A 21,596-nucleotide genomic window follows, 5' to 3' on the forward strand; every position below is an offset into this window, starting at 1 on the left:
TATTACGGCCATATTATTAAACAACATCTTCCCTTGAAGAATATCTTTATGTCGAAAGCCGTATTTTTAAATGCGAAGAACATTTTAGTGCAGCGCACGAATGAGTGTGATGGCATGAAAACGAACTAATATCACCTAACTTTGATGAGGTAACTGTGAGCTGCTTTTCGTCACCTTTATTGTCAATACGATTAACGTACAAAGAAACACGTATTGGTAATTTTACAAATGTTTTTTTTTACATTATTGGTTTTACGGCCCATATTATGACAGTGCAGAAGCTGTTCCCTGTCATAGTACGACTGAGGTAAGAGATGTGCTGCCAGACACTGTGTTGTCCAAGGCAAGCTGGAGTCATCCCATCTTACTAACGCTAGTACTAATCTTTTAAGCACATTTACGGTAATTTATTAAACTTTTTAGCAGTTTTATAAGTGAGTTTCCGTCAGGAAAATATAAACTAGTGACGTTCTTGCCTAGAAATATTCCAATGGATAGAGGCAAATTTCACTGGCAGAAAATCATCTCAAAACTTTATGTTGCACATATTAATAAATTAAGTCCATTAAAGTTACTTAATGCAACTTTTTAGCAGTTTTATAAGTGAGTTTCTATCTGGAAAATATAAACGGGAAGTTTTTGCCTAAAAATATCAAAATGGGTAGTCAAATTTCACTGGGAGGCATTATGACAAGGATGGTAATATTACATACAAAAACACCTTTCATACAGTGGATCATGATATAATATGTGAAATACTGCAGGCTCTAATTTTTCATCACCAATTACATTATTTCGTTTTGGTAAACTTCCATTTGGCTGAATAAGGTGCATAATAAAACAAGTTCACTGGAAGCTGGAGTTTGATTATTTAATGAAAATGTGCCTTAAGCATATATGATACAATATTTTGGCTAATATAGAGGACTTCACAGCAGCTTCCCCCATCTCAGTAAAATTAAGTTCGCCCACGGCAGGTGATAATTTATGCTAGGTTAGGTTAACTTAACTAATACTCTAACACCTTTTCCAACATTTGCCATAAATACGACCGTCTCGCTATAAAACATATTGAAATTGCGGCATTTATAAATTTGTTTTCTCTGAAAACAATGATTTCTTTCCAGGTTGTCCTGTTCCTCCAAACCTACAAGTTCTATTAGCAATACGTTGCATGGCGACTGGAAGCCATCAAATAGCAATTGGAGACTGTTATGATGTGTCTCAAGCCTGTGTCAGTCTGTATCTTGAAAGTGTTTCGAGAGCAATAGCCAGCCTTAGTGAACAGTTTATAAAATTTCCTGCTGGCAATGATTTACTCAAAACAGTACAGGCCTTTTATAATATTGCTACAATGCCGGGAGTCATTGGATCTGTAGATTGTACTCATTTAGCAATTTTAAGGCCAACATGCAACAACCCTGAAGTCTTTCAATGTAGGAAGGGGTTCTTTTCAATTAATGTTCAGGCTATCTGTGGACCAGACTTATTATTTTATAATGTTTCTCGTTGGCCTGGTAGTGTACATGACAGCAGGATTTTTAAAATAGTCTAATTTGTGCCACACTTGAAGAAGGCTTGATGCCTGGACATCTCCTTGGTGACAGTGGTTATCCCTGCAGGAAGTATTTGTTGACTCCAGTATTAAATCCTCGTGATCAACATGAGGAGGCCTACAACAGAAGTCACATAACAACAAGAAATACCATTGAAAGAGTTTTTGGGGTTCTTAAGAGGCGGTTTGCCTATTTAGGATCAACTAGCGTATTAGGACAAAGCTCAACACCACCAAAGCTGTAATTGTTTCATCATTTGTGCTTCACAATATAGCCATAATGACTAGGGTCTTATTACCAGAAGAGGTAGGAGAAGAAGAAATGGATGCTTTGCATATAATCCCAAATATAGGTCAAATAAATATGCAAGGCAGAATTAAAAGGCAACAAGTCATCAGAGACCACTTTTGAATATTGTTTATACAGTGAATTACTTTTAGTTGTCCATCCTTTTAACTGAACAAAGCGGGTGATTTCTGTACGTTAAGGTCTCAGCCGTCCAGAGGCATAGTTGTGGGGTTATGAGATATTGGTTCACACTCAGGATGGGATGGAGAAAGGAAACTCACAATGTGCTCACTGTATGGTAACAAGCGTTGAGTAGAGAGAGTTGGTTGGTGAGGGTGCCCAAGGGAGGACACGCAGCTTGAGGGACGCCAAGGTTGCTGGCGGGAGCGGGAGCCACCAGGCTGGCGAGGAGGAGGAGGAGGTGTTGCTTGCTGGTGGCAGTGAGTAGAGAGAGGCTGGTCACAGCGGTGTCAGGTCTTATAAGGCAGGGGTAGGCGTGGGTAGATAGTTGACCCCCGCTCCGTAGGCAGTGCTGGAGGCGTAGGCTGGGGAATTCGAGAAGGTTCAGCTACTCAGCAACAAACGGTGCTTGTAGGGGAGGTTTTGGTTGTTTGCAATACCTATAGTTACATTCATGATATAAAGACAGGAGTTGATTTTTTAATGTGTTATCTATATACTGTACTTAAAATGAACCAATGAGACGATAATACCGAAAAAGTTAGTATTTGGTTATATTATGTAACTTGTGAGCTGGGAGCCAAATTAGAAGTCTCTACCTCCGATATAACTGAATTAAGTTAGTTGTCTCAGAGATTATAGTCATCTGCACCCTCTTTAATCTAACCTACTAAGCTACTATATATATATATATATATATATATATATATATATATATATATATATATATATATATGCAAGTAAATCACTGTAGGTGATCTAGGTATATGCTGATAACCACAAGGAAAAAGAAAACTTTTAGTGTAATTCACATCTTCAGGGTGAGTACAGAATGGATGTGAATTACAAATTATCTATATATATATATATATATATATATATATACAGTGGTCCCTCGGTTAACGAGCGCCTCAGTTAACGAGTTACCTTCCATAAGATTCTTAACTTCGGTGAACGAGCAATCCCTCGATTAACGAGTTTCTTACGAGCCGACCTCAACATGTTTTCGCTTGCATTTGGCGGTCCACCAGCTGTAGTATTAGTCCGCCATACAGTAATCGGTTCTAGGGCTTGTATTCCTTACCATTTTAGTAAATATCAAGAAGTTTATACTATTCAATAATTTTAAAAGTTTAATATTAATTTTTTTTAGTCATTTTAACAATTATTGAACATAATTGAAGGTAAGGAAACTAGTTTTATGCGCGCCGTCCTGCTCCAGGGCATCGGTTTGTGTCTGGGGCAACTTTGGGCCCGTAATGGCCTGAGGGACGTGGCCAACAAACAGCTCAAAGTGTCTGGGGGGAGGGGCTTATAGCCCCCCAAAACCCTCCAACTGGGTGGGTTCTTGCTCACCATGTTCCCCCGACGAAAACTTGGACCCCCTTTTGATATTCCTGGATCTACCCCTGAAACAGGTTGGCATTTGGCTGATTAACACCATCTGAGGAACTCTTTATTCATAAATATTAAACACAAAATACACTAGACGAGTGAAGAATGGCTAACACACGAGATGCCATAAACATTAAACCACGGGGCAGAGGCTCATTGGCTGGTGGCATCTCGAGGCTACGCTGATTAGCCGCTGGTGTGAGGGATGCTTCGACCCATTCCCCACTGTCTTACGCCCAATACAAATAGATTTCTACTACCTGAACGACGCTGGAATTTCATTAGGATAATGACGAGCAGCACCCACACCATTCTTTCGAGCAAAGCCAGGGATTCTGGGACCATAGAACACAGATTTTCTCAACCGTGGAGAGCTAGTCCCTGTCTTAGGCAATGCCTCATATACAATATGGTACACAATGTATCTCTAAGGAGGAATAGTAATACACAAAATAAAACCTCACTTTATTAAGTACCATACAGTAGTACAATATAAAATAATTAAGCTACATTTCTCTTTCCTATATTTTAATTGCCTGTTATTTCACATTCTTACATCACATACAAGCCACTGATTTCTGAAGTAATTTCAAATGTTAAACCTCAAGTGTCTCAGGACTATCAAAGACCCAAAGCAATTTATTATACATCTACACAACAATGACCATATGTGTAGACACTTCAGTAAAATAGTGACGCAAATCAGCCGATAACTCGCCTGGGACGTCGCCTGCCTAAGTAACCACAGTTTACAGGGGGATTAAGTGAGTCAACAACCATACACAAATAACTAATCATCAAGACTAAAATCACTGTCGTCATCATCATCATCATTTGGGATGGCTGGACCCTTGATCCCCGGAGGAATGAGAGACTTGTCCCTCAACATACCATGTCTGCAAGAGTCAACAGAAATGATTTAGTCACCCACAGTTATAAATAAAAATTAACTGAAAGCTTAAAATTAAGATTTTTAATAAACAACAGTACAGTATACCAGGGAGCATATCTGACACACAAACAAGGGAAGTTATTATAACATCAGTAAAGTACAGTTATTATAACATATATCAGTAAGGTAAAGTTATTATAACATATCGGATAAAGCAATACTGTACTGTATATTAACAGCAACCTGTAACCTAACTCATTCAGGAAACTGTAAAAATGAGAAACACAGATTATAGAAAATATTGTACTATACTGTACAAGTATAGAGAAAATAAAAAGTGGAGTCAATGAAATCCCAGTACCACTAACCAGCACCACTACCCTAAATGAGTTGAGATAGTAATTGCATCTCACATAACAGCCACTACACTACACAATACTTACTCAATAAGGAAAGATTCTACATCTGTGGCATAAAAATCATCACCAAACTCATCGGTGAGTCGTACAAAGTTTCCCATCATCTGTCCTGCCTTGTATATAAGAAGTGCTGGCAGTCCTGTAACTTTCTGTACAACAAAAGACAAATAACTTACAATCTTTAACTAGTTTATAAAATATCCATATAACACAATGCCATATATATATATATATATATATATATATATTACTGTACAAAATAACTGATAAACCTTCAGGTATGACAGGTTTAGGTACTACAGTACGTTGAAACAAATTAACTTATCAGATTATCATCATACTTTTACATCAATATAACACATAGTTAAAAGACTTTACAACCATAACCATGGTTTACAAATCTGCCATTTTAAATTTGAACCATAAACTGTTAACAAAATTAGCAGTGAACTTACAAAGTGGCTGCTGACACCTGCAGCAGAAGCTGGTAGTTTACAGAACTTAACATGAGGATACTCTTGTGCCAGACAGGCCAGGCACCCATTCATGGCATCACACCCCATGGCTTCCTGATGTGAAGAAATCATTTACAATAATGTTAAATTCTGTATAGTGTCAGAAACATGTATACACACTGTCTTACAGATTTTTGTAGAGACAACATGAGTGTTTGTATTGTACAGTATTACAACAGCAACTTTGTCCTCAGTTGTGGGACACTTCACACATCAACAGGAGAGGACAATGTTGGTGCTCTACAGTAATACAAGCAGTCACACAATTTTCATGACAACCAGCAAGCAGTGCATATACATTATTTGAGACAATGTGTCTTATACATTATTTGAGACAATGTGTCTTATACATTATTGGAGACAATGTGTCTTATCATAATATAATATACTGCACTGCATACAGTAGTTATTTGAATCTTTTCATTACATTTACAAGCAAGATCTCTGAGGTGGAAAATAACAACAAAAGGGAAAACATTGATCATAATTTTCTGTCTAGATGTAAAATTATTAGAGAAGCAAGTTTAAGTAATCAGGAAGGACTGACGGATGATAATGCAGTAATGTAGAACATAAGTGTAATGGAAATAATAATAAATTATGCAAAACAGAGACTGTGTTATGTTGAAGTGTTCCTGCATGATCCATCTATCCTACACTAGTGGATGAAGGTATACATTGGTACTGGATGAAACAAAAATAAAAGTATAGCCTTACAACAATAGAGCAATGACAGTACTTTACCTGATCATGGATGTGCACAATGACGGTCACTCCAGCTTCCTCTTTGTCAACAGCATCCAAAAATGTTTCTCCATTCTCAAGTGTAATGAGGCGACCAAACTGAGCTCTGATAAAGAAAAACTAGTTCCCTATACTGCATTTATAATCAATATGTTAAATAAATGTTAAAATCACTAATAATTTATATATTAAAAAAATGCAAAAATATTAAAGAGCATAACTTTGTTGATATTTACCCTACTGGAAACGAATGTAAACATATAACAGATTTCTGAATTGGCAGGCGAACCCATCAGCTGATGCTCACAACAAAATGTGATGTTCGTAAGGATTTCGTTAATAGAATTTTTGTTCGTTAACCGAATTGAAGATTCTTATGAAAGTAATTTGTTAACCGAACCGTTCGTTAACCGGGGACCACTGTACTGTTATAATACACACACACACTATATATACTGTACCTGTGCCCCTCTGTTCTGACATTTTTCACCAATGGCTTAATGCAAATTTTTTAAACCTTTAAGGTCAGCCTACAGTGTAATCATAGTTCTGTGGAATGTTCAGTACCTCAAAGACTGTCTTTGGTCCAGTTAACACAGTATTTCCACCTTTCTTTTACATTTAACACTTTACATTTCCTTTTGTCTCTCTTAAATTCAGGTCTATCACTTTGATGTCTGTTTGAGAGAATCATGAAAACAAAATAAAATCAATAATAAGCAGCAAGCACATAGCACACCCGGCTAAATGCTTGAGCCAGCACTGTCACAGCTCAAGGAGTTGGCATTTGCATCATACAAAGTGGGAATTTAGGATGACTTATTAACTCATCAGAGATCAAGTGTTGGATATTTTCTTGTAGAGAACAGACTGTATCTCCACTTTATACTGTATAATGGAAGTCAATGTACTAGAGAGAGTCATATAATTATTATAGATGTTGGCTTACTGTCTCATACTGTTTACAGTACATGTACCATTTTAAATACAGGTTTAAATTATTACTGTACTATATTTCACTTCTTAAGCTCATTTTCATCTTATTTTTATTGTGTACACCAATGTGATGCAGCATTTTGTTATATTTTAAGACATTTTAGGAATTTTTTCCCCTATAATGTACTGTACTGTACTATATCTCCACTTTTGTATCGGGAGACAATATGCATTGTTTTATGAAAAATTGACTAAGGAGAATATTTTAGGAATATCTGGTAACCCTCCCACCCATGTGTACCAGGTCTAGTTGTACAGTACAGTGCCCTGTATTTGTACATTATAAAACTCGTAGAAATTTACTTATTAGATGTAGTCACCATCATCTCCTCCATCCGCTTAGAGATGTACTGCCTCAGAAACTCTTCATCTATCAGGCCATCCACGTCCTCATTATCCTTCTGTTGCTCTTCTTTGTCTTTCTCATCATCCAGCTGAAACAGATGTGAGAAGTAAGTTAACATTATGTGCAGTAAAACTTTATAATTCAGAGAATAAAATTACAAGAAAAAATATTGTAACGGTAAGATTACATTCCTCTTATGCAAATAATATTAAGTGATACAGTAGTGAGTCGTGTATTTAGAACAGTACAGTAGTGTCATACTTTACTTGTCACCCCAACTGATTCATACTGTGTGGAATATCATTATTATTGTAAAATGGTGTGACTGTCATCTCAGTAGTTCAAGAACAGAACAGTACAGTACAGAGATGCTCATCTTTCAATACAAATAACCATTCGAAGAGTCAGTGACATAACTATAGTGTACTGTAATATTCAACCAATGAAATTAAAAATGGCTCCTATACAGCACAGTTCACTGTACTGTATAATAAGGCATTGGTGTGGCTGCCTCTGCACTCAACCACCTTCAATTCCCTAACTTGTAAAGTTAGGTACATTACACATCTATACCGGTAGCTGTGAGTGTGCTAGGATCAAACCAACACCCCTTACAACAAGAGGCAAGTGTTGTATCCACTCAGCCACGGCAGCCGTATTCAATCAATACTTAAATTAAAACATGAATACTGTACAGTACAATTATAATATTTTAAAAAAAGACATGTTGGTTGTGTGTGTTATCTGATACTGTACTGCAGAACACATGATTCAAACATCTTCACTACAAACTTTTATTGTTACACTACAATATAATGGTTCTTAATCTCAAAAAACCCTTAAGGCTGAAAGCTGCAAAACTGAAAACAGAATACAGTACAATAATAATAATAATAATCACAATCTTTAATTTAACACAAAAATGGATGTCTATTTCTGAAGTTGCCTTATAAACACATTTTTAGGATGAAACTGTGGCAAGGAGATAAGATGAACCTCCAGTTGCCTGTACAGTAGTCGACTGGCCAAAGAACACAAAATAACTTGTACATAAACAGAAGTTCCCAGGCTGAGGAGTGCTGGAGAAGCTGCTAGCTAAGTCCTAATAATAAATCCTTTGTAATTTTTCATTAAGTGAACTTGTAGAAAGAGACACTGGTCTTACATGGGACCTGCAGGAGAGTGCCAGCTTCTTGGCCAGCAAGATACGCTCTCGCTCCTGCTCAATTCTTTTTTCTGACTCTAGCTGCTTAAACCGCTGCCAGTCCTTCAGTACACCCTTTGGTCCAGTCTGTCAGTAATAATAACCATAATGTATATCAAGAGAAGTATTGTTCAACACACACATTAATCTATGGAGCTTAGGTCCACTAAGAACTCTTCATAAATGTAATACTGTAGACTAAAAGAAACTTGTACTGTTATTGACCTCCTGTTTATCTCCACTGCACATAAAAAAAAATTCTCAAGCACATTCTCCTCCACAAAGTTTACAGTAATAAAATTAGAATCCACATATTAAATACCATAAAATAAAACTTTTTCTTTCCAAACTCTCTCATGGTAACTGAATCTTACTTACATTAGTAGAAGCCCCTTCCCAACCTCTGATTTCAGGATGTTGTGGGAGTAGACTGGCCTCCTTCACTGTAGGGCTGGAGTCATTCTCCTTTCCCTCCTCCTCCTCCTCCTCTCCATCTTCATCTTCCGAACTACTGCAATAATATTGCAGTTTCTCACCTAACAAGCGGTCGTCTAGTGTTGCCATGGTCCCCTACAAACTCACACTGTAATAAACACAATAAATTTTACAGTATTTAGGGCAACGGGGAAGGACTTACTGTATTTTGCAGAGTAAAAGACGATGCATCATGGAAGACGCACCCTGATTTTGGAAATGTAATTCTAGGAAAAAACTTTTTATACTTGCTAACCGACACCAGTGAAACTGTTGCTTGATATACAGCCCTTTTGGCACAAGTACACACACCTCTTTGAATATCACCACTTAGAACTGCTTATCAGTTGTCATTTTCATCAATTTTTAATAAAAAATCTGTATGAGAAGTGGAAATCTTCAATACAGCACTCATTTTATACATCTGGTCACCTCCGCATCTAGCGGGCTGTAGAGTTTACATTCTCTCTCTTGATTTTGTTGGTATGACAATGACGAGAATTATTTTCCATTAGTAGAAGGTAAGCAAATGTAAACATGTATATCAATGTCTAAAGAAAAAAGTTTATTTAAAAAAAAAGAAGTAAAAAAGCAACTCGGTAAAAATCAGTTGAATTAAGATTTTTGGTAAGCAAACAACAGGTAGACAACCTTTCGCAATTCCTCAATAGATGGCGCTGCCGCACCACTGCCATTAGTAAACAAACCGCACAGCAGCAAGGGTTGTGTAGCTGCAGCCGTTTATTTATATTTTTTTACCTACTGAGTAAGTAAATACCTGTAATAGTATTTTTCGCAGTACAGTGACCCCTCGGTTAACGAACTCAATCCGTTCCAGCAGGTCGTTCGTTAACCGAAAAGTTCGTTAACCGAAACCATTGTTTCAATGGGTTTTTGGGTAATTGGTTCCAGCTCCCCGAAAATTTCCTAAATTCAACAAAAATGGTAGAAAAGTTCACTTACTTTGAGGTGTGTATGTAGAAGGCTCCTGGATGATGATGATGATGATGGGAATTACAATGGGGGTGGAGGAGAAGGAAGAAGAGAAGTCACCCCATGGCGCCATTTCACCCATAAAATTTTAGTTCTCTTGGTGTATTTCAAGATTATTTTCTTTAAATCAACACTGCACTGCATTATATATTATCAATTTGTAAAATATATTTCAAAATGACCAATAATTTGCTTGGAAACACAGAAAAAAGCGTTTAGTTGAAGAGAGTCTCAAGCAAGATGTTACCTCCAGTGAAAACAGAGAGAGACTAACGCCTGTTTGCTGTGTTAAGAGGCTGGATGCTGCACTATAAACTAGTCACTTTACCTTCAATTATGTTCAATAATTGTTAAAATGACTAAAAAATTGAATATTAAACTTTTAAAATTATTGAATAGTATAAACTTCTTGATATTTACTAAAATAGTTAGGAATTTAAGCCCTAGAACCGATTAATGTATTGGCGGACTGATACTAAAGCTGGTTGCCCGGCCAGTGCAAGCGAAAACATGTTGAGGTCGGTTCGTAAGAAATTCGTTAACCGAATTTTTGTTCGTTAACCGAATTGAAGATCCTTATGGAAGGCAGTTCGTTAACCGAGGCGTTCGTTAAACGAGGGGTCACTGTATATCAACAATATTAGTTAAATCAATTGTTTTCTGTATATCAACAATATTAGTTAAATCAATTGTTTTATAGTATAGAGAATACTTGTAATTGCTAAGTATAATGAGGTAACAGTCTTTGTAAGGGGCTGATCTCAGTTGACCCAAAGAAAACCTCTGCTACAGCCCATCAACTAGCGTCATGGAAGACGCATGGTAATTTTCAAGGTATATTTTTGTAATAAAAAGCGCGTCTTCTACGCCGCAAAATACAAAGCACATCAGCAGTCTAACCCTAAACATAGCGGCGATGCATCAACAAAAAATATCTTCATATAAAATACAGTACCAATAGAAAATTGCAATTCCTCCAAACTGTTTGTGATATTTGAAAGGTAAGAAATAAGTTTTATTCTATTTAAGTTTTTCCTAAAGTGGTTCATAATAATATGCAATGTTGTAAATTATTACAACATTAACATGAAGCTGTGAAATACAGTACCTAAACATAATTGGACAGTTTGAGGGGACTATACTCATTATCTATACTCTATCATGTTTTTATTTGTTTACAAAATTAATGTGATTTGCCACAACCAAAATTCAATAAAACCTTCTTTATTCTGTAATTTTATAATTTCTTTAAGTTTGTATACAGTGTAATGACCACAGTCGTACATGTTGGTTAACATAAATAATAAACGATTCATATTATGCTCAATAGCCCATAAAACATGTAGCTATGCCTTTATTATTGAGTCCCCCAGTTGAGGCGTCCATTTTCTTATCGCTTCAGGACGCCCAAGTCCTCCTTTTTCTCTGTTATATTTTCTTCGCTGAGACTCTGATATTCTTTAGTATCTCATCTCAAGATATGAAATTTGAAATAGAGAGAGAACACAAAAATATTATAGTGTATTAATATACAGCTCCTCCCCAACTTACAACGGGGTTAGGGACCCAAATCCAGGTCGTAAGTCGAAATGGTCGAAAGTCAAAATGGTCGTCAGCCGAAAATGCTTAAATAATACATAGAAAATATAAAATGGGTGTCCCTTTTTCTTCTCAGCACCACAAAACTCTTACTTTTAAGCTTGCCAGCCATTTTAAAGTGAATTACAAATGAAAATTTTGTCTGTGTACAGTACTGACGTTGGGACTCGAAAATACGTAATTTGACAAAATTTTGGTACGACTGAGGCAGGTTGTAAGTGCGGGTGGTCGTAAGTCGAGTAGGTCGTAAGTCGGGGAGTAGCTGTCTGTCTGATTACAGATGAAACATTCAAGATCCCTTGTGAGTGATGTTGAAAGCTTCAACTGTGTTTACTGTTAGTGAAAATTGTCAATAAGTTTTGAGTAGAGTTTGCAAGTAAAAGTGACAAAGCCTAATATCGCCCTTGGAGATGCCATGAGTTGCCAATTGATACTGAAGTCAAATCATTTTGATTCCCAATCATCAGAGAATCTGATGTTTGCATCAAAATTATTGTCAATTGTATATTTAGAAAGTCATTACTCTCCTGAAAATAATATGCCAGCCTGCTTATCTTCAAGATCTAACGTATACCCATAGAGGGCCCTTGTTTGTATTTCTACCGAGAACGTAAGAAAAACGTGGTCAGCTTGTGCATTTAATGTCCATTTCACTTTTGACTGGCAAGTGCAACCTCTGATTAGATTGTAAAAATAGACATAAGAAATTCACCTGATCCATGGCACTGATTTTCATAGCTAAATGTACAGCAACTGATGTAAATGAAAAATATGTAAATGTGTGAATTGCCCGTTTGGCATGACTGAGTTGCCAGGTAGCCTGTATATAAACGAATACGTGCCACTGTTTGTGAAGCTTCTTCATTGTCTCTCAGGTATGTGCACTAATGTCTTACGCCCCCCATATTAAGTCAGTTTAACTCGGTTGAAGTTTGTGAATATCAGTGTTCATGTTTTCACTTAGTGAAATTATCATGTGCCATGTAAAGAATTAACGTAACGTAAATATCGTCTGTGGCGCTGCCAGACGTTTGTGATCGAGTTTATTTTTTAAGACTGTTTGTGACGCTTCTTCATTGTCTCTCAGGCCCAGGGGAGTTGTACGTGAATACCCGCAGCTACCGGGGATCGGTAGCTGCTTTCAACCAAGATGTCTACCGAAGGATGTCTTTAATTCAGTGCGATTAAAACCAGGGAATAGCGCGCCTGGAAACCAAACGTGGGAGATGAGCTCTCGCCGTGTGTCAGAATGCAACCGACACTAATACCAAGCTTCATTTGTTGTGTAAAACACCAGCGATGTGAACCTGGTGTACTAATCTCGGTTATATGTGCCAAGTAATGTTCCTGGTCTCATGACTCACTGATTTCTTGAGTGGACGTCGCCAGGCAGTGAGGTATCAGGGCTTGGTCTCTACATTCCAACACCTCACCTGTGGTGTTCCCCAGGGGACCAAGATGGGACCACTGTGCTTCCTCATCCTGATCAACGACGCTCTATCGGACGCTCCTCACAGGTGGAAGTACGTGGATGACTGCACTGTCGGGGTTTCAGTGGACAACACCGCACCAGACTACTCATCGCTACAAGGCATCCCGGACAGGCTACAGGCATGGACTACGGAGAACAAGGTCACCATCAACCACACCAAAACCGTAGTCATGCACATCAATACCGCCACCACTCCAGTACAAGCCCCAGCAGTCACAGTGGGTGCCCATCCTCTCCAGCTGGTGGTCTGCCAAACTCCTGGGTGTTACTATAGACAACAAACTTGACTGGAAGGCTCATGTAAATAACACAGTCAAGGCAGCCTCGTACCGTCTCTACATGATACGACGACTTAGGTCACTTGGGACACCCACGCCAGAGCTGAGGACCATCTACAACGCCTTTATTCTCCCCAAACTTACATATGCGTCACCAGCCTGGTCGTCTTCTCTCAACATCACCCAACAACGTCAGCTAGAGAAGGTACAGAAAAGGGCCTGCAGAATAATGCTCGACGCAGAATACTCCGGCTACACCAACGCTCTCACCACCCTGGAAATGCCATCCCTCAGTGACCTCCACCACCAAGCACTGGAAAGGTTTGGCAGGGGACTACTGCACCATCCTCGTCATCGCCACCTTCTGCCACCTGCAGCCCCCCCACCCAACTCGCACAGTCCGCCACTACAACAAAATACAGCCCATAAGAGCCCGCACCGATAGATATAAGAACAGCATCATCCCATCTATTGTTAAAATAATAAACAACTCCTGATTTATGTACTGTACAGCCCTGTAAATGTATTCAATGCATATTATATCATTATGTCTAAATCAAATGTAAGTCTGTATATTTTCAGCCACCAGCTGCAACTCTATTAATAAACCGTTTATTATTATTATTATTATTATTATTATTATTATTATTATTATTATTATTATTATTATTATTATATGAATGGGGATAATTAGCAGAAATATGATCATCCCCAGTTGATTATTAAAGCCAGATATGTTGATATTACAAAGTATGAAATTTGGTTATGTGTGTTGTGAGTAGACTATCAATGTGTATACTCACCAATTGAGATCTGGTACATGTCCGTGTTGTTCATTAATCTCTGTTATTGTCAAGTGTGAAGAATAACCATCTTTATTGTTAAAGAAATAATATACAGTAATAGTTGTTTAATGTGTAACAAAGAATCGAAGATTTATTTTGTTACTTATAAAGTAAGACCTAGTGGTACATTTTGTCTGAGTGTGTTAATATTATCATCTTATTCACTTTTGATTTTAATAAATATTGAATAAGTAAAGTGAGAGTATCACCGCTCTATTCTTCCTAACACTTGCTTCTCAGAAAATACTATAACTCAGCTCGTGCCTAACACGCTACCTAACTCCTTAATGATATCAGTTATATTCTAATAAAAGCCTGGGTGGTGGCAGTCTACCCTTGTGAGTATAATAATTATTTAAATGGTTGCCCAGGTTAATCCATTGTATAGAATATAACTAAGCCATTGATATAAATTGAAAGTAAGAGGAAGATATAAGAAACAAATAATGACACTGAAAGAAAGAAACAATAAGTTAGAAAAGTAAAACATGGAAATGAAGTAATAATAAGAATAATGAAATGAAGACTAAGAAAAATATTTTAACTTTGAAAATATAATGATATAGATGTAATATATAATAACAGAAAAGAGAAATATAAAATATAAAATTAAATAAATATACAAAAGAAAAGATATCTCCTCTTACACAGATATAATAAGAAAATAATATAATAGAAAGAAATTAAAAAACAATTTAATCCCCCCCTACAACAGTAATCTGTTCAACACTGTCCAGTAGATGTATAAACTGAACAGCACATATATTCATTCATTCAGGATGGTAAAAATGGCAAAACTAATACAGTGTTGTGGAAACTTGTTCCTCCCAAACAACTTGTGCTTTTCATGAGGTAAGAAAGCATTCATCTTTTATAGAAATATTTCCACAAGTTGTTGGTTTATATGCACTATGTATTGTCTTCCTGTACAATACTCTATGTATCACCAAACCTTTTCCTTGGGGGGGTGATGACACTCATGTCATCATTTATCAGCTCACTAGCTGTTTGGTCTTTTTTTTATGAATTTTAAGAATTTTATTGTCTAATGTTAGTACAGGAAAAAGCTGTAGTACTGTACCTGTTGAAAACTTGCCATGTTTGGTAGTGTCATACTGGACAACACAACTGTCCTGGTGTTACAGTCTATCTGCTTCCCAAGTCAGCATGCTCTTACACCTTCCTCAGTTAGGTAAGTTTTTTATAATTATATAATTTGCATTTATGTGTATAACAATTTTTGTGGTCTTAACCTACTCTAACTTAACCTAACTTATTCTAACCAAACCAATCTAACCAATCTTAACTTGACCTATCCTATCCTAACATGACTTAAACTATCCTAACCAGACCCAACTTAATCCAATCTATCCTAGCCTAAGCTATCCTACCCAAACCTAATTGGTGGAGCTCTCAGACCACATATACAGACCACTACACTGGGCCAGGAACAACTCCAGGACTCACCAAGAGGATACAGCTACAGCCAACCACCAGTACAGTATACAGTTGCTGTCTACTATACCCGGCCTATGGCCCCCACTCTACAATGAATTTGACTCGATCTGTTTGAGAAACAATGTCCCTTCTGCAGAATTCTTGAAGACTTGCGTAGTTTAGCTGGAAAAAGTTACCTCCTGTATTACCGCATTAACAAAAGCTTAAAGTAGTAAGAGTAAGTGAAGCACGGCGAGAAATAACTCACCTACAAGGTTAATACAAAAGTTTCAGCTGTGTGGAAGCTTCATATCACTAAACTTGTTCCTCTGAAACTTATTGATCGTGTGTCACCGCCTCCTGCTCCCTCTCCCTCACCCCCCAGCCCCTCCCTCCTTCCCCTGTACTGCACGCACAGTATTAGGGCAAAAATTTCATAAATCATCCAGTAAAATAGTTTAATATTGTACAAGTAACTCTTAATATAGACAGTTTTTTAGATAAAGTTGGTTGTGGTATAGGTGTTGTGTCAAACTATTCCAAATTTACACATTTATACCACAGATGGCGCCACGCGTGTTAATAACAGGTTTAAATGTTGTAGTGAGTGATGAGAACAACTAACGTACAATACAATATGCTGTACTGTACTGTACTGTAGTAACTTATTAGTGAAGTAAATCATGTCTATACCAGACAAATCTTGGCAGCCGCCTTATGTTGTCTTAGAAACCTCGTGAGTGTTTCCACGTTTTATCTTTATCATTAACAATCAAAGGCTGCAAGTAATATTAATTGGAGACTAAATGATTGTCTAAATTGCAGACTGGGTATACTTTACTGTACTGTACAGTGTAAGTACATAAGAACACAAGAAAACAAGAGTCTGCAATAGGCCGGTTGGCCTGTGCATGGCGGCCCCTGTCGAGAGTTACTACCACTCTCTATCATCCATGAATCTATCTAGCCTCTAAAAACTTTCCAGAGTTCCAGCATTTACTACAAAGTTGCTAAGCTTGTTCCACTCGTCCACCACCCTATTTGTGAACCAGTTCCTTCCTATCTCCCTCCTAAATAAAGGGTATTATTTCACTCGTTACCACTGAACGAATTTCTGGAATTTTTTATTTACAATTGACACTTGCATTTCTCCAATGGCATTCGTGACCCAAATTACGTTTAAGCGAGATATTGAACATTTTATTATGTATGTTCGTACGTGGCAGTACACAGCCAGAACACCGACAGCGCGGTCTGACTAATTACTGTACACAAATGTAGCCAAATGTAGTCGCAATGAAGTCAAATGATGGTCCTACAAGTGTAAGTCGGGCTGTGAATCACTTCTCGATTATTATTTGGTGTCATAAAGTCACAAAAAATTGGTAAACTTAATTTAATCTGAGTTGTGTTAGGTTAGGTTAGGTACGGTACATGCACTCGATCTATTAATTCAGATTAAATTAAGTTTACCAAATTTTTGTGACATCGTGACTCCAAACACTAGTCGAGAAGTGATTGGCAGTCCGATATATTCTTGTAGGACCATTATTTGACTTCATTGTGGCTACATTTGGGTAATTAGTCGGACCCCCGACAGCGAGCGGTACACACCAAGGAATCTTGAGTAAATTGTACCTGAGTTCCAGATTCTTGAGGTTGTACAATACTGTACAGAGTAAATTAATGATGACTGACCCACTGCCAATTTTTTAGGAAAATTTGTAAAATGTCATTATTTCACTGTTTTATGAGAGACAATGTCGTAGTTCGTGCATATGTGTTAAAAAGTGGGTTTTTCTAAATTAAATGTAACCTAACCTTAGTTGGTAAGAAAAATAAGCAGCAGAAGCAGTGTAGAAAACCTCACTAACCTAACCAAACAAACCTAGCTAACCTTACCTGATTTCCTCGCCATGGGGCTCTGCCCCCTGGTATATTAAACAGAAAGAACTTACCATACATGGTGTAATTTTATGTTCTTTTATGTTCTTACAATATATTTCAGGAATAAAAAATATATTGCATATTTCAAGATTTTGTGGTAAAAAAACAAATTGATATCACACCTTAAAGCACAGTTTTATATCATATATTAGTTTTGTATTATGTAATAATGTGCTGTAATTTTTATATTGACCTTTGTATGCACGTAAAGACATTAGTTGTTGAGGTGTGGTATACTGCTAGATTCTGGGGTCACTAATTCTAAGGGGATAACTTAACTCTATTCTTAATTTTAAGGTCGCTGCCACTAGATCCCCCCCTGGACAGTATGTAGCTCGTTAGGTAGCGGGCAGAGTAAGCTAGGCATTGGGTTGAGTTTTTCATTGACCAAATCGATAGTGGGAAGAAGAGTGAAACATCACGCATGTCTTCCTCAGAAGAACAACTATAATTTTCATTACACTACGCCTTGATACATGTCTTACATCAATTGAGTACCATTAACATATTCATTCTTCATAACAATCACTGACCTCCTTACCTCAGTCATTCCTTCTTACCATAACACCAAACACATCAGACTGCACCACCTGTTAGAGTATAACATCACCTGTTACATTACAAAAAGAGTTGGCCTTCATCAGAAGAACAACTATTATTTTCATTACACTTCTCTTAATGAGCAGATGGGATACTTCCCAGGTAATCATACCAGTACTGGTTCCATGCCTGGCATTAGGAAGTCGCGCCATGTAGCGACCGCGAAACTTCTCAAGTACAGTATACTGTAATTTTCTCCTATCCTGGAGGGTGATATGTAGGGTATCCACAGATTTGCAGTGGAGGTGCATGACCACTGTGAGCAGACGCACCCCACATGGTGCGTTCCTCACAGTGGTGGTACTGGCTGACGCTGTGAACTCGTGGTACCTGTTTGGTGAGAAGTCAGGGCATCACTAAGGGCGACGCTTTGCGTCTCTCACTGAACTAGGCCTACAGTTTCCAATCTTTAATTTTCTTTTTGAATTTTTATGGTTCTCACATCTCCATTTTCCTATCTATTGTGACCTTATGCCTTATAATTATATATCTTAATCCTAAATTACAAACTAAAGTAAGGTTCTGCTTTGCTAGTTCCCTTGGGAAATTCATTGGGTTATAATATCAATGCGGCACGCCCGAGGCAGCCAAGGCCCCAACCCAAACAAAGCCTAGCGTCATATTTTCATGGCGTGGGTATACAAGATATTCTCTTTGAAGCATAGTTTCTGGATCGCTTCCAACACTTCACATAGGTCTGATACATTTATCCTTTTTCCAGATCATTGTTCTCATGTATTTTCATCTGATATCTGCGGTCGCTATGCTCACTAATCGTTCAGACGTAAATAGTATGACCTTCAAACATGATCTACACTTAGCCCTTATAGTACACTAGTCCATATCAATTGGACTTTCCCAACCATATTATAGCTCCTTGAGTTCTCCTTAACACTATGAGTACATACACTTAATATTATTTGACCGTACCTGGGTACAATTTGTATAGAACAAACATCAACATTCAGTAGGTGAGTTATCCTTTATCAACGTTTCCCGTTTTCTGAGATTCTACAAGCACGGTGGATTTGAATGTTATGTAGCTTAATATGAATTAAAGGGATTCTAAGGATGACAATGATGTGCGCAGTACAACAGTAGTAACATTATATCAACAATACAGGCCTTAAAACCTGTGGGCTTCACTTACTGTAGACCTGTACAGGGTAATACTGTATCATAGGAGCTGTACAGTGCTGTTGTGTCTGGTAACAGCTGACTGAAGCCTTATACTGTATCTAGGTGGATGATGCAGCACAAATGTCAACAGTGACATCATCAGCCACCTGGATATGGTAGACTTGTGGTGAAACTTTATACTTTTCAAGATAATTTTGAAGAAATGGTAATACAGTAAACCCTCGATAACTGGGCACATATGAGCTCTGGCCTTGCTGAGTTATCCCAAATTCTGACTTCTCGAGGCACTTCTCCCCTTTTACAAAAATGCAACAACAAAAAATTATCAACCCATATATGTGTACTACATGTAATTACTAAATGTAAAAAGTCACTTACCAGCACTGCAGGCGAAGAATGAAGCATCATGGTAGGTGATGCAGGTGGTCAGATTTGCCGAGATTTTCCCAGATAATTTTACACATCTCAGTATTTCCAGAGTTATACTAATACTGCACATTCTGAGACCATATCCATGCCGAGTTATATGAAATTTCGAGTTATCGAGTGTTTACTGTATATGTGTTACATGACTATATTGGCCTTCAGGTACAGCATCAATACATGGGAAACTTGTGGGTCACTTAGAAAACCTTTTTATTTCTCCCGTAGCTATATTTATCCCTATATAAAGTACAGCAATGATATATACCAGTTATGGAAGTCACTGTACTCAGTGTCTAGTTGTATTGTATCAGTAATATGTTGACAGGTTCTTGCGCACTAACATTAAAATAATGGGTTGCAGTATGGGCGAGGTCACCCTTGAGCTGTACTGGAAACACGCCCCCAACACTTGTCGAAATTTTGCAGAGTTGTCCCGGCGAGGATATTATAATGGCTGCAAGTTTCACCGAATTATTAGAGACTTTATGATACAAGGTAGAGTAACACACTGTAATTTATTTTGTCAGTATTTTTCCTCTTGATTATTTTATTTATGTATAAAACTTTTCCTGCTGCTATACTGTGTAATGTAAAATTATACCTGAATGAACATTAAAGACTAAACACATCCTTTCCTTAGTCAGTGTCATTCATTCTTACAGCTGTAGTATATATATAATGGTGTTCCTTGCCTCAACAAGATGTCCAAATACTTATACTGTTCACCAAGATTACAGTCAGAGCAGCATCACCAGTCACCACCAAGTCATACACTGCTGTACACTTTCACACCAGTATACACTGTGCTGTACACTTTCACCCCAGGATTGCTGTACACTTTATTTTGAGGTCTTGTCCACAGGTGGGGATCCAACAGGTACAGGAAGAGGAGGAGCATCAATATACGGCAAACACTTCAACGACGAGATCCACGACGAACTAAAACACACGGGGGCCGGCTTACTGTCCATGGCCAACGCAGGACCAAATACAAATGGCTCTCAGTTCTTTCTTACTCTGGCTCCTACACAGTGGCTGGATGGGAAGCATGCCATATTTGGTAAGTGGTGTAACTATGATACTGTGTTGTACTGTACCAGGAGTGTTTTAGTGTACTATAGGATAAAAGGAATACCAAGATTTGTTTGAAAATGTTGAGATAAGATGTGACAATTATCATAAATGTTAGGTGTAAGGTGAGGGTAAGTTACATTGATAAGTATAATATGGTTTAAGTGCTTTATATCAATGTTTTCTTTACTATGAGAAAGGTATATCAATTAAACATACTGTATTGTATATTAATTTTTACATAACACAGTCACTGACTAAATTTTGTTCTGTAATGTTGTTAATGTAGGTCGTGTGTCGGCTGGGATGCAGGTGGTGAAGAGGATGGGCCTGATTGAGACGGACAACAATGATCGACCTGTGGATCCGGTTAAGATAAAACGTGCCTATGTTAAAATGCATTAAACACTTTTTTGTCTTAATTCACATTTCATTATGGCCTCTGACACTAGTAGATAGTGAAAAAAAAAGATACAAATACGAATTCTTCATTGACGAGTCAGTACAGTATAGTACAGTACAGTACAGGTAACCATGATATACGATATTCCGATCGGCGATGTTCCGCTTTAACATTGGTCATAAATTAAGACCATCTCACTGTATACGATCAAAATAACTCCTTTAATGATGTCCATTGGTTGGATTTTTTTTTATCTAGTGCAAAGTCTGGGTTGTATATACTTACAGTACTCAAATTAATTGTTGTCTTACAAGGATTCCAGCAATGCATATACAAATTTTCTGCATTAAGTCGGT

General features: G+C 37.5%; 2 protein-coding genes across 6 annotated transcripts; one reads left to right on the forward strand and one right to left on the reverse strand.

The window, feature by feature from the left end:
• Positions 1-18: 18 nt before the first annotated feature.
• On the forward strand, positions 19-21,259 carry LOC121869019 (peptidyl-prolyl cis-trans isomerase-like 1). 4 transcript variants are annotated; one of them, XM_042370085.1, is made up of 4 exons: positions 19-149; positions 20,128-20,261; positions 20,629-20,826; positions 21,127-21,259. In XM_042370085.1, the coding sequence occupies exons 1-4, from the start codon at positions 145-147 to the stop codon at positions 21,240-21,242; spliced, it is 453 nt and encodes a 150-aa protein (XP_042226019.1). In that variant the 5' UTR covers positions 19-144; the 3' UTR covers positions 21,243-21,259. The 4 variants fall into 4 exon arrangements, with proteins under 4 accessions (XP_042226019.1, XP_042226020.1, XP_042226016.1 ...); XM_042370086.1 differs by lacking the exon at positions 19-149 and adding an exon at positions 16,083-16,101; XM_042370082.1 differs by lacking the exon at positions 19-149 and adding an exon at positions 16,158-16,389.
• On the reverse strand, positions 4,179-16,045 carry LOC121869018 (phosducin-like protein). 2 transcript variants are annotated; one of them, XM_042370080.1, is made up of 8 exons: positions 15,922-16,045; positions 8,914-9,118; positions 8,497-8,622; positions 7,289-7,419; positions 5,990-6,095; positions 5,186-5,299; positions 4,755-4,879; positions 4,179-4,315 (listed from the first exon to the last, which is right to left on the reverse strand). In XM_042370080.1, exons 2-8 carry the CDS (start codon positions 9,097-9,099, stop codon positions 4,210-4,212), a joined length of 894 nt encoding a protein of 297 aa, XP_042226014.1. In that variant the 5' UTR covers positions 9,100-9,118; positions 15,922-16,045; the 3' UTR covers positions 4,179-4,209. The 2 variants fall into 2 exon arrangements, with proteins under 2 accessions (XP_042226014.1, XP_042226015.1); XM_042370081.1 differs by lacking the exon at positions 15,922-16,045 and adding an exon at positions 15,684-15,816.
• Positions 21,260-21,596: the final 337 nt, after the last annotated feature.

The sequence above is a fragment of the Homarus americanus genome, unplaced genomic scaffold, assembly GCF_018991925.1.
Source record: "Homarus americanus isolate GMGI-L3 unplaced genomic scaffold, GMGI_Hamer_2.0 scaffold24694, whole genome shotgun sequence".
Taxonomy (NCBI): Eukaryota; Metazoa; Arthropoda; class Malacostraca; order Decapoda; family Nephropidae; genus Homarus; species Homarus americanus.

Excerpts from the sequence above, each read along its gene's own strand:
- LOC121869018 (XM_042370080.1), bottom strand. The coding sequence starts at position 9,099 with ATGGCAACACTAGACGACCGCTTGTTAGGTGAGAAACTGCAATATTAT. Across the intron at positions 7,420-8,496 it reads CACTCTCCTGCAGGTCCCAT|CTGGATGATGAGAAAGACAA; the intron begins GTAAGACCAGTG and ends CATCTGTTTCAG. Across the intron at positions 6,096-7,288 it reads ATGGTGACTACATCTAATAA|AGCTCAGTTTGGTCGCCTCA; the intron begins GTAAATTTCTAC and ends TTTCTTTATCAG.
- LOC121869019 (XM_042370082.1), top strand. The coding sequence starts at position 16,337 with ATGTCTATACCAGACAAATCTTGGCAGCCGCCTTATGTTGTCTTAGAA. Across the intron at positions 20,262-20,628 it reads TAGAGACTTTATGATACAAG|GTGGGGATCCAACAGGTACA; the intron begins GTAGAGTAACAC and ends TCTTGTCCACAG. Across the intron at positions 20,827-21,126 it reads TGGGAAGCATGCCATATTTG|GTCGTGTGTCGGCTGGGATG; the intron begins GTAAGTGGTGTA and ends TTGTTAATGTAG.